The 13,198-nt window shown below is 52.2% G+C and overlaps 1 protein-coding gene across 1 annotated transcript; it reads right to left on the reverse strand.

Moving 5' to 3' along the window:
* Nucleotides 1-7,721: 7,721 nt before the first annotated feature.
* On the reverse strand, nt 7,722-12,234 carry LOC118248380 (T-cell surface glycoprotein CD8 beta chain-like). The gene is made up of 5 exons (XM_035547270.1): nt 12,186-12,234; nt 9,959-10,306; nt 8,354-8,449; nt 7,869-7,958; nt 7,722-7,762 (listed from the first exon to the last, which is right to left on the reverse strand). The coding sequence occupies exons 1-5, from the start codon at nt 12,229-12,231 to the stop codon at nt 7,722-7,724; spliced, it is 621 nt and encodes a 206-aa protein (XP_035403163.1). The 5' UTR covers nt 12,232-12,234.
* Between the last annotated feature and the right edge of the window lie 964 nt (nt 12,235-13,198).

Consider the following 13,198-nt stretch of genomic DNA (forward strand, 5'->3'; position numbering starts at 1 on the left):
GTATGACTGATTTCTTAGTCATCTTGTGGAAGGATCACTTCTACAGCACATCAATGACTTTTTCATAGTGATAAGGAACTCTGCAGCTGCTTTGGATCAGTAATATTCCACACGGCACAGATATCTAGCAGCATTGTGTAGCTGGAGCACATCTCGGGACACGGGAGCTGTGCTGTGAGGATGGTAGGCACACAAGGAGCATCGGAAAGACCATGCTCCACCAGGTCTGTTGTTTCTGCTGCTCATGATATCTCACCACAGTGCTTCAGGAGGACACCTCTGTGCAGCCTGCAAAGCAAGGATGCAACGTTGCTGGCTTATGACAAGTAGGCGCTGCTTGGTCCCTGCAAGCGATCAGCTTGTGGTAACTCAGAGTGTGATGGCTGGTTGTGTTTAGGCATTGCTGTTTCTTCCTGTTGTTAACATTAGAACTCTTGAGCTCTTCGGTGAGGAGGAATGGAAAGTTTTAATGAAGATTTCAGAATTTAGTCTCAAATCACAAACTTTTCTTTCAGATGCAGGGAAAAAAAAAAAGTTGAGACTTAAACATACAACTTTTCCGGTGTGAAATGAAGCTGTGGTTTATGAGCAGCTTGCTGCACCCTTTTCTTTGCAAAGCTGCAGCACTGAAGGGGTTTGGAGAATGTCAAGTGCAACAGTCATGTGCCCGACGCTCACACACCATCTTTTCGCTGTAGCTGCATGTTTCCAGTGCAGTGGCCAATACTGCACTCTATTCTGAATACTCCTCGTGTAAACACCACGTACCTTAAAATAGATTTTCCTTAAAATACAGTTTGCAAAACACAGCTGCTCCTGCATGCTCATCTCTCCAGGTGTAGCCCTTCAAACTGATCGCTAGGTCAGAAATCTTCATAACCCCAATGCTCATTGATACCTGAGCCGAGAGCTTGATACCAAACCAGAATGTGTTAAGGCTTTGCTCTGGGCACCTGCCTTGCTTTGCACAGGCTTCCTGCACCTTCTCTCTCGATGCTGCAGAGCTGGGACGTGCAGACACTTGGTAAATCAGCAACCAATGACGCCATCTTTTGGGGACTGGTGACAATTCACTCCTACAGAAAGCAGAGCGATTTTGCTGCAGCTGGATTTGGGAGAAAACAGGTTGGTTTTCTGTAGCTGCGATCTCCTGCATAGCACAGAAACCTGAGGTTCAGTCCAGAATTACAGAAAGGCTTCACATCTCTTAGCACCTCTCCTTAGAAGAAAAAGTGATGGTCAATATCGCTCCAGTGCACCAGTTTTTGTCTGAAGAGCAGTTCCAGTCTTTAACTGGTGAACTGGGCTCGTGATCCCACTTCCAATTCACATTTTCTGTTGCAGTCCCCATTCCCAGAATCACGTTTCTGTTGGTTTTGAGGCACTGTGTGGCTTTGGGCTTCTAGTTCTGCCCCCTCTTACCCCCCCAGCTCTCATAGCCTTGGTGTTATCCCCACAGCCTGACTTCTCCCGTCTCCATCAGTTCAGAGTCTTGTCACAGCTGGTCTGCTTCCTGGATGCACACTGATTATTTTTCCTGAAGGCCTTGGGCGGGAATGCCTGGTGGAGATACCCCAAGGAACTTCTGGGGCTGTTTGTGCAGTGTGGGAGGGCTTTCACAGACTGCTCTGGGAAAATACTGCTGGTACCTGTATCTGGTATTGCTGTGCATCTTCCTTGTCAACATCTTAGAGAGGGAACTTTAATTTCGGGGGTTGGTTACAGCTAGGGGAATGGAGTTGGTCCCATTTCTGATTGTCCACCCCTCCTGCTGGTGCTGCTGCCTGTATGGAAACCCATGGCTTTCCTGGGATGACTTGCATCATCTATTCTGTGGTCCTATTACTAGTGTCGGCTGGCTTGTACCACTTGGTATTTCTTCTAGATTTTGCATTTACTTGGAAAAAAACCAACAACACACACACACACACACACACACACAAAAAAAAACCCTCACTGTAGAATTAAAGCTGTGAAGACACAACCCTCAAACAGGATATCTTATTCAAAAGAAACCGGGGAGAGGAAGGGGGGTGCGAAGAGATCGGTGTATCAAGAAGCAGCAGCTGGGTTAATGTGCCCCTTGCCATCATCAAAACAAGCTGAATTCGGTGCGAAGTTTCACTTTTGACAGCCTGATGCCCACCGTGGCTGTGAAGAGAAGTGTTTTGTTGCTGGTTTTGCACGCCTGGTCTCCTAAAAATGCTGCTCTCGCTGTGTTTGTGATGTCGGGCTCGATAGCCGTGTAACAATTCACATTTAAGCCACAAACCTCACATATTACTTCTATGCATGTTAATTTACTCGTATTTATGCCTTGTAAATACAGAACTGTGGAAGGGGCTTTCAGAGACTGGGCAGTAGAGGGGCAGGTGCAGTTCAGATCAGATGAATGAGAAGTGGAGCGTACAAGGAAAAACACTCCTCATTTTGCTGTAAAATGAGTCACTCAGGAGTGGAAATTTGGGTTAAGGCTGGTAAACGTCAATTCAATGCTTGGCGGCAAAACCAAATCAGGTGTTAGGAGGGAGGAAAGGAATTGGGTATAAAATAACAAAGCTGTGTCCATGTATGGTCCAATCCATGGCCCCATGCACTGAACAAATCCTTGAACGCTGTGAGCTGGCCTCACTCTGCCTCAAAGAGGGGACTCAGAGTAGTAATAGGGCCTGAAAAGGTTCAGAAAAGGGCAAAAAGGAGGGTCAGGCAGCTGAGAGGGATGTTGTGTGGGCAGGCTGGGCTTCCTTGGCCCGAAAATTGCTGATTTAAATGAACGTTCACTAGAGGTCTCCAGAATCGTGACTGGCAGGAGGGAGCGGAGAGGGGTTGATTGCTCACTGCCTCTCCTGATCCATGCAGAAGGTGAGGGGCAGCAGATGAAGGTGGTGATGGTCAGGTTCAAAGCAGAAGTCATCCTTCACCCGGGGATGTCCTCGCCAAGGGGCTCTGAGGATGCAGAGCCTGCACAAGTGCTTGGGAGGGAGGTCCACTGTGGTTACTCAACAGATAGCAGCAGGCTCAGGGAATCTTTTTAGTTAAAAATAGGCAGAACACTCGGGGGATGTATCATGTACAACAGTCCTGTCAGTGTTCATGAGCTGCCTGCTTGGAGGCACATCAGTCTTTGCTACCTTTGCTACCTTTGTACCTTTGCTCTACCCCAAACCAGTCATTTTTATGCTCTGAAATACGAGACCTCATTAAAGCGTGTAATTTTAAGGAAGCCGTTTGCTACAAAGCTCCACGTCTATTTCCTCGGAACCACTGCTATTTTTCCAATTATCTCATTCTGTAGAGCAGCACAGTTAAATCTTCCTGAGCTGTTGGCCTGGCACAAGGACGTGTATCCCCAGGAAGGAACCCGGCAGCACCGCATCCCTCTCCCAGCATCTCTGAACCCCTGACAGTGAAGGAGCAGGGCAGGGTCCAACTCTTTCATGTGGTTACCGTTGCATAGAGGAAGAAACCATCTTCTGGGTGTGTATACATTCGGTATATAGGGGATGAGCATGCACTGCCTGTGGCTTTCCAACCCGTGTCTCCAGCTGGGTAAGGTGGCAGAGAACATGCTGGGGGTGCTGGAGCCTCACGTGGCCCCTGGCTCCTGCCCTGCAGGGCATCAGCCTTCAGCCCTGCGGGCTCGGGAAATTGAGTGAGTGTGTTCCTGAGGAGAGACACGTCTAAATTATACTCAAGTTGTCCTGGGTATGGTAGCGGTGGGTGAGTCAGACGACAGCAGACCGACCTGAGGGAGGGTGTGTGTTGCAGAAATGGCTTTTCCACTGCTGCTCAGACTCATTTCCTCTTGCATCAAGGTGACTCGAGACATGTTTTAATAACAGCACGGTCATCTGCTCGCTGCTTATTGCTCAGGGCAGGAACACGCAATCCCAGACCCCAGGAATATTTTGCCTTTTTTTTTTTTTTTTTTTGGAGAGACCGCTAGGAAATATCCCAACTTGAATTCTGCATTCGGTGCTGATGTTAAGGCATGGTACTTTAAAGCCTTTTTGCTGGGTGCAAGCCCAGCCCAGCATCTTTCCCTGAGACCTCAGCCAGCGAGGTGACCTCGTGCTTGTGGCAGACGGAGGTTGCACCTTGAGCTCTGCCGAGGATGGGTGCTGGTTCCCCCTGGGACCTGCAGGGCTGAGCCAGGGGACAGGACCCCCCCACCCCAGCATCTGCTCCGTCGGTGGTACCTGGAGAGACATCAGATACGGTGGGACCTGTGGGGGGTCTCTGCCTTGGGATGAGGATGCAGAAGATGGTGCAGAAGAGCCCCCGGCTTCTTTGAGGATGCTCCAAGGGTCCCCAGCGCTTCGTGTCGGACATGTCGCAGTGGTGAGCACCGGCCCGTGGCAGGAGGGCAGTTTTCCTGTCCTGCTGCAAATATTTACAGCATGGGGAGAGTTTTGTTGCATGTGGAAGAACCCCTGGGACAAATGTGTGTTACGCAAAGGTAAGTAATCTCTCCCGTTGGCAGGGCGTATGCAAAATATGCAAAATGCATATTTTATACACTCATTTTTGACTAAATCTGATATGTACTCCACTTAAATGACCGCTGAGATACCAAATGTCTGTATGTATCAACATCTCTGTGTTGCATGCACTCAGTAATATCTGCAGCTTCTGTGCGACCTCAGCATTCGTGAAAGGAAACGTTGTAAGGTCCAGGAAAATACAGGCCACAAGTACTCAGGCAATAAATTTTGCAGGTTTTGTGTTCCTGCAGCTATGCCATTTCTGTCTGCAGCGACGGCACTTGGGATTTGCTCGTTTTGGGAGTGCTGGAGTGCCGACAGTGCAGACCAGCTACAGAAGAACGGGAAAGAGAACGGCAGAGGAGGAGGGACCGTGACCCAGCACCCCCGTCTCTGCTCCTGAGAGCAGCTCTCCCCTGGGCGCTGTGTTTGCATTAAGGAGGCAGCTGAGATAAGGAGGCAGAGAGCTGCAGCCTTGGCAGCCTGGCCAGACACCAGCGTTTTCCCAAAAAAGCATTTCTCAGGTGTCCTGCGCCATTCTGCAGCGCTGCTCCTGGTCCCTCTCATTCCTGAGTTCACCGTCACAGCCAAATTTTTCTCCTGGTTTTTCTAGAGGTGTCTGTCAAAACTTATTTAACTGTCAACATATATAAAATCATACATGTATAACTACACAAACAGTGGACATTAAATGGCTCTGGATGCTCAGAAGTCCTGCTGTGCACCTGTTTTCCCCGCAGTGAGGAGATGTGCAGTCGCCAGCGACCCCGCACCGAGCCATTCTGAGTGAGAACGGGCTGAGAAATGGCTGGGCTCCTCAAAATAAGAACGACAAACCCAGCGCTGCCAATATTCGATTAGTGGCTGAGATATTCTGGAAAGATCAACAACATATTTTTAATTAATCGACGAAAGTTTTACAGAAGCAGTAACAATATTCCCTGCAATGCCTAACCTGTGTTTCTGCTCTGACTATTTAAGACTGCAAGATATGCATGCGCTGTTTATTCAAATAACAACTCTAGTCTTTTTTTCTAGTGTAACAAGGAATAAAACATATTCAGTACGTGACGGATCATTGCAATGTGTTGTTTCTGACCTCTTTTACAATTCCTTGCCCACTGATTGATGGGTGTGGGCTCAAGGTAGGGAACTCTTTGTATTCTCCTTGTCCTGTTTGAAGGCACTTTGTCTTTGTCAGACCTTGTGCCCTGTCTCCTGGTGTCATTTGTGTGACATCGTTTAGCCGCTGATCGAGGGCTTGGGGCTCTCGGTGTTAAATCCCATCATTTTTCCCTTCTCCTGGCAGGAGGAGGGAGCAGAAGGCTGGTGGCTCCTTGGGAGGAAATACGGAAGGAGGAAGAAATTAGGGAGGACATCACACTGGGGTACCATACGCACTCTGATACCATCTCCGTGTCTCTTCCTCCTCCCTCCACGGACTTGGCTTTGCGGCTGGCTCGGGCTCGCTGCCATCAGCGATGGCCCCGCAGCGTTTTTCCACGGGGTTTCACCACTGAAGTGCCCCCGTCCCTGCTCGCCTCGCAGTGCCCTGAGCTTTGGCTGCTCTTGTCGTTGTGCTTTCCACAGCGAGGAGGGTAGGAAAGGAAAAAAAAAAAAAAAAGCTGCAAATGTCGGGGGCTCATTTTCTCAGATGTGAAAGCCTCTTTTCATTAGTGTTTCTATTTCTTTCGTGCGTGTGCTCTGGAAAAAAAAAATCTGTGAAAGGGGGGCGATTTTTCCACCGGCTCTTGCGTTTGTGAAACCTGCTGCTCAGATCTCTGAGTGCGACGCAGGTTTGCTGCCTGAAAATACTCTATTGGTGATCAGAGGCATCACCAGATTATCTTTTTTTTCATAGTTTCCATTGATAAAGTACGCAAAGCTGCCTTTCGAAAGGAGGTGCAACCTCGGCTGCTGCTGTCCTCTCTGTCCTCATTGCATGCAGCTGAGGTGCAGCTTAGGGTGTTTATTTTATTTTATTTTATTTTATTTTATTTATTTATTTTTACCAGCTGTAATGGAGCAGCAAAACCAAACTGGGGCACTCAGAAATTAAGCGAATCCCTCACTGCCTGTTACCGTTACTCACCCGTGGGCAGGGAGCCGAGAGGCAAACACCGATCCAAAACATTTATTTTTGCCGGAATCAACCTTTGCACATGGACAGCTTCAAAGGGGTTTCCTTGTGGTTATTGCATAAGAATTGCGTGTTGTAAAAATCACCTGCTCAGCACACCAAGCGCACAGCCAGTGCCACGTATGTGCCCGGCGCATCGGCGGCACGGACGCTGCTGTACCCCAGCCACCGCAGCCACTGTGCCCCACGGATGTGGCGCTGCCACTGCAGGCTGATTTTTCTCCTGGAAATGAAGAAAAAAGGGCTTTTCCTAAGCAGTGAGCTGCGGTGAGCACGGCAGAGCCATGTGCTCAGCACCCCCGGGTGCCCCAGGGGCTCAGCATCCCCGCAGCCAGGGCAGGATCGTCCCTGGCCGTGCCGTTGGGCTCCTCCGCTTGTTATCAGCGGCTGTTTTGCCAGGTGCTCGGCCTTGGGACGTGGCTGTGTCTGCCTTCCTCTCCCCCTCCTGCCTGTTTGCAGGCTCCAGTGGGAGCCGAGCCCCCCCAGCCCTGCTCCCCCGGGGGCTCGGTGCGTGCTTTAACCCTTGCTCGCTCCCAGGCGCAGCCGGCGACTCCTTGCCGTGCCCACAGCCCCTTGCTGACCCCATCCTGCTCAACGCGGGGCCAGGAGACAGCAGCCTGTGCAGCTGAGCAGTGCATTTACCACTTCTACCAGCTGCTAACACCTTTACGAGGTGCCCTGTAACCTTCCCCCGCTGGCTGCTCCTGACGTTTTCCTTACCAAAGTCATCAACCAGCACTAGCAGGAGGAAGCCCAAAGCACCGAGCTGCCGTCCCGTGGGGGAGCACAGAGAGCCCAGGCGCTCCCAGAGCATCTTTCGAGCCTGGCTGCGTCCCTTTGGTGCCCCAGCCCTGGTGCAGGGGCTCGCCCTGCTCCTGTAAGGCTCCTTGAGACAGGCTCAGCATGTTGCAGGATCTGTCCCAGTCTAATTATCAGCTGCTGCGTCAGGGAAAAAGCTTAAAATCGTGGTCCATCGCAGGACGGAAATGTACAAGTAAGTCCCACCACAAGTCCTCTCTTGAACATCCTTGCCAGGTCACATCCAGGCAGGGCTCAGCACCGGGCAGGGGCTGCTCCGCACCTTTTCCCAGCAGGATTTACTGCCTGTGGATGCGACGCCACAGCCTCCGCCGCAGCCCTGAGGAGAGACGGGGCCGGTCAGGGTCAGCGTGGGGTGCCCCCAACCCCCCATTTTTCTCCCCAATTCCCTCTCCCAGGATGACCCCTGGGTGCGCGGTGCTTACGGTAGAAGTGGCGGGCGGTGGGCACCACGCTCAGCAGGAGGATCAGAGCGCCGGCGGCCAGCGGGACCCAGACCAGGGGGCTGCAGGCACCTGGAAATAGGGGGGGACGCGGTGTGGTGCTGCCCCTCCGGCTCAGCACGTGGGCACCGTCCTGCCCAGGTGATGGAGAGTGCGGTGTGGGGTGGGCAGGGAGAAAAGCAGCTCAGGACCTCGGGAGGGATGGAGGACAGGAGGGGGTATCCCTTGGGGATGCGTTAAGCCAAAGGCATCGGGGGGAACGTAGCCACGGAAACCTTTTTTGTGGCATCCTCGCTGGTGCAGGAATCCACCTGATGCTGCACCCGGGGGGGGGCTGCACACACAGAGGGCACCAGAGATAAATGGGAATCTGTCCTGGCCCTAAACCCCCCTATAAGCCAGGGCATCGCTCCCGGGGACAGCTCAGAACGCTCCCGGAGGCGGCCGGAGCCGACGCGTTTCTGTACCTTTGCTGCCCGCGGCTTTGCTTTTGGGTTTGCATCGTGAGGGTCTCCTGGTGAGCGGGGCCAGCGTGGACGTGGAAGGCAGAGGCAAAACATCAGCTGGGAAAGAGGGAGAAGGTCGTCAGTGTCACACCGAGCACAGCAGCAGGTGCGGCTGGAAACCGTGGCTTTTAAAACTAAATCCTTTGTGGAGTCACAGAACGGTTTGGGTTGGAAGGGACCCTAAAGCCCATCCGGCTCCAGCCCCCTGCCATGGGCAGGGACACCTCCCAGCAGCCCGGGCTGCCCAAAGCCCCATCCAGCCTGGCCTTGGGCACCTCCAAGGCAGAGAAGAGGGAAATTTCCCCAGGCTTCACTTACTGCCAGGCACAGCCCCACCAGCACGGCCCCGCAGCCAGAAATAAGCACCCATTATTTATTTTAAAGTTCTGCGTTGCTGCCCGTCAGGGGCTAACCCCATGCTCTTTACCCGTGAGCACAGGGAATGGGATCTCAGCAGCATGGGACGTTTTTAAGGCGTCCCTGAATCCTTACCATATTCACATTGTTGTTGCTCAAAAATGTGTTTATTTCCTAATAAAATTTAGACTTAAAGGGACTTAAGGGTGATTTATTTTATTGTGGGTACTGAAGGGAAAAAAGAACAAGTCCAGCGGGGTCGGAGTCCTCCCCAGCCACCTGCTGGGGTTTAGTTTTACGTTGGAGCGGCCTTGAGCATGCCAAATTTCAGGCATATTTTTCATGCCTTGCTTTTGGGACATAGATAAGTGCATAGTTGATAAAAAAAACAGCTCTCTGTTATCTTAAAGCAGCTTTCCTTCTAGCCAGCAAGGATCCAAAAGGGATTTCTGAGGCAGCTCAGTGAATGAGAGGTGCAGGGTATATGTGTAAAAAGGAGGCAAGGGAAGTTTTAGAGCCAGCAACCACAGCTGCAGCTTGGTTAAATGAGTTATTTCTGTCCCTAAAAGCCCCCAAGGAAAGGGCTGGAGCCTGCTTTGAACACACGAGTGTTCCTGTGCCACCCTTGCTCCGTGCTGGGGGAGAACTGGGCTGAGGGGAGCTGCCCAGCAGCGCTCCCCAGGCGACCTGCAGACAGATGCTGGGTGGAATAAATCCCAAATAAATCCCTTGTGTGAAGGACAGGCTCGAAACCTGCCACCGGACCCAACCCCAGGGGCGACGCCCCCTGGCTTTGAGCTGTCCTTGTCACTTGGAGAAGGGTACAGAGAGCCAGAGCGTGGACGGACCTGGGAGATGAGCAGGGCACGAACCCAAACTCTCACCTAAAGTACTGTGCGGGGGGTAGCAAGAAGCAGGGCATGCCAGCACTGGGGGCTGAATGGCTCCCCAGGGAAACCCTAAAATGCTAGGGCCAAGGCAGAGCTCACGGCACGACCACAGCAGTGGTGGCAGAAGGACTGCCCATGCCGCTGCCCTGCAGTACAGCTGTTTGCTGTAATTTCTGCTTATCCCCTTCACAGATCTCTTTGTGAAACCCCCCAGAGCCCCATCCTTGTATCCCAAACCTGTAAAAACCATCTACCACCACACATCCCCTCGTCGCAGCCCACCGCCGGCACCTTTTGGCGCCCCGGGGGCAATGCTCACCCACGCCAAGCCTGGTGCCGCTGCCCAGGATGAGCTCGGAGGACTGGGAGATGGAGCAGTAGTACATGCCCGCGTCCGAGGCGTGCAGCCGGCCGATGTGCAGGCTGTAGGACTGGGAGCTCATCCCGCGGACGCTGAACTTCTCCTGGCTGACGTTGACGCCGTAGGTGCTTTTGCCCAGCGAGTTGGAGAACAGCAGGAACTCGAATTGCTGCCGCCCCTGGTTCCAGCGGTACCAGTACACCCCGGTGTGCTCCTTCTTCGTCTGGCAGAGGATGTCCGTGCTGCTGTTAGTTTGGGCTAAAATATGGTCTGGAGTCTGGGACAAACGTAGATTGGCACAGAAACCTACAGAAAGAGCCAGGAATAGATAGCTGCGTATTTTACTTTTGTTAGAACTGTAGAATCACCTCGGTTGGAAAAGACCTCCAGGATCACCGAATCCAACCATCAGCCCGACCTGCCGAGTCCCAGCACCAAACCACGTCCCTCGATGCCACATCCACACTTAAATATCTTGTAAATACCTCCCTCACTTCCCTTCCATGCTAAGAACTCCTTTTGGGGCTCAGTAACACCAAACCAGAGCACATTTGGCAGAAACACCAGTCCATGCTCCTTCAGAAGCCTTTTTGGGTTCCCAATTATTTTTTGGCAAAACCAAGATATTTTGGCAAAACCATATACGACTGCATTTTGCCCCATATCCGCTCCTCTAGAGACGGAGCTCAGCGGCAAAGGGAGGGATGGAGGGATGCTTTTAAGGGTGTGCTAGGGCCTGTATTGGTTGGCATTCTCTCATGTTTTGGAATCTACAGATCCTTTTGAGCTCCTTAACGTATGTTAAGAAGGTGGTGGAGGTTGGGATATGTCTCGGCCTCCTCCTAAAAAAATGCATCTCTAGGAGTGGCAGGAAAAACTCTGGAAGGGATGGGAAAATTAATGTAAAGGTAAAGGCATTTCAAAGTGAGCCCATTTCATTTTCTATTTATTTTCATGAAGACGGCCTCTTGTTCACAGGAGTTTTGTGATCTGGGGAAGGAGAACGGCTCAAGGGTAGCGGAGGGGTTCAAAAGCTTCCATCTGGCATCGCACCGCCTTGTTTGGGCTGAGCAAGTTTTGGGGAACAATTATCTCGGCTGAGCTTTGCCCGGGCAGACACGAGCGGTGTTTGTGTGCGAGAGAGGAGCGAGGCGGTGCTGCCTTGGGGAACGACAAAGAAGCGGCGTGCAGTCCTTCGTGTTCAGCAAACATCCCACACAGCTGCAGAGACCGAGCGAAAAACACCCTCAGGAGATAAGGCTGCGCTCTCTTCCCCGGCTAGTTTCCCAGGCGTGCTTTACAGCCATGCAGAAAGAGCCCCCTTTTTCCCCCTTTTTGCCTTAAAATGTCCCCATTCCTTCAAAACCCCGTGGAGACACCTGCACAGAAATCGCTTTGCACCTGCTGCCCCATCCCGGTGCCGGCTCTGGCTGGGAGCAGGGGATGGGGCTGGGTTTGTTCCCCATGCGGGCACGGCTCAGAAATGGCCAAGTTTCCCTTTGCAGGTTGCCCATACGGGGCACATTCTGATTTTTTGGGGGTTTTCTCTGGAGGGGAGACAGCCAGCCTGGTCCATAATGTGATGCTTTTCTCCCCCAAGTCACTATTTCGCTTTCTTGGTAGTTATTTAATCTTCACAACCCAGCTTCTTGCTGTGGCCAACAGGCTCAGGAGGGTATGGGAGGACCCCACCACCGTATGGGGTCAACTGCACATTCACTATATGTATAGTACATGTATGTATGCTACACATACACACCAACTATAGCATATACATATCAACTATAGCACATATACATCAATTATAGCACATATACATCAACCACATTTTCACTCCAGCCCCCTGTAACCCACCGGCAAGCACGTTTTTATGCCACACGAGTCCTTGCGGAGGCCCTTTGGAAACACTCGGGGGGAAATCTGCCTGGACGTTCATCATCCTGACACTACTCTGGGGGCTGCTTTGCCCAGTTGCAGGACATCCATTAGCAAAGTGGGACACCCGGGGGTCAGCAGCTTCCCACTGAATGCCTGCACTGAGGGGCTGCAGTAAAACCAAGCCCTGCGGTGTCTACACCATTAAACATGGCATTATAAATTATTGAGTGGGGAGGTAATAACCTTCTGTAGCTCCATCCTAAGCCTGGGTATTTAAGTTCCCCTAACCCAGAGGCATCTCTCTTACCTGGGAGCTGCAGGCAGAGCCAAAGCCAGAGCCACAGCCGCACCATGGTGGCGATGCCCAACGTCCCCAGCGGCTGGGGGATCCTGGGGGACCCCACGCTCCGGGAGGACCCTCTGGATCCTGCTCTCCTGGTGGGATGGATGTGACGGTGGCGGTGTGGCTGGCTGTCCCCCGGCTGCGCGCAGATGCCACTGGTGACGTCTGGCGAGGAGCGGAGGCTTCTTCCGTGCCCAGCCCCAAAATCAGGTGTGCGTCAGGCCCCCTGCACCGCACGGGGCTGCCTTGCAGCGCCCTCGGGAAGAGAAAACCCCAAAGTCATTCTGGGCTGGCTTTTTCATTATTTCTTCGTATTTCCCCACGTGGCTTTTCCTTCTCTTTCCAAACCTAGCCCCTAGCAATTAAAACGTAGCAAGCTAATTCGGAGGGCTTGGCATTAAAACAAAAGAAGGAAGCAATGAACTCGGGCTGGTTTCTCCTCTCTTAAAACCAAATCGCTTTCAAAAGGAGAAGATGCACTTTGAGGCGTGCGGCCCTTTTCTTCAGCAGAAGGCAGCAAAATCGGCGGCAGCCGCTGGCGCTGACAAGCAGCGGGTGAGAAGCCATCCTTCTGCAGGAGGCATTTTGTCCTGGCCCTGGAAAATGCCGAGAGCACCCCTAGCTCTCCATGAAGCACATGCAAGAGGCATCGCAGAAAGCTTTGAAGCCGACAGCACGAAACCTCAAACAAAGGCTGTTTGTTAGCGGCTGACAAACCACAAAAGTAAGGAAATTCTGCTCGGGCTCCCCACCTGGCCCCGAGCTTCGACACCGAGTGTCTCATACGCAGAAATATTTAAGTCATAAGTGAAATACCAGAGTTGCTTCGAAAGGCCCTGGGTACTGCGACGTTTGAAGCACGCGGGGTTTGGGATCTGGATGGTGAAACACGTGGTGTGAAATTGCAGGAGAGAAGGGGTGGGTGGGTGGCACAAGCCTTCGATATGTCCATGTTTGGGAAAAAAACAACACGTGTC

Source organism: Cygnus atratus, chromosome 4 (assembly GCF_013377495.2).
Source record: "Cygnus atratus isolate AKBS03 ecotype Queensland, Australia chromosome 4, CAtr_DNAZoo_HiC_assembly, whole genome shotgun sequence".
NCBI classification, from domain to species: Eukaryota; Metazoa; Chordata; class Aves; order Anseriformes; family Anatidae; genus Cygnus; species Cygnus atratus.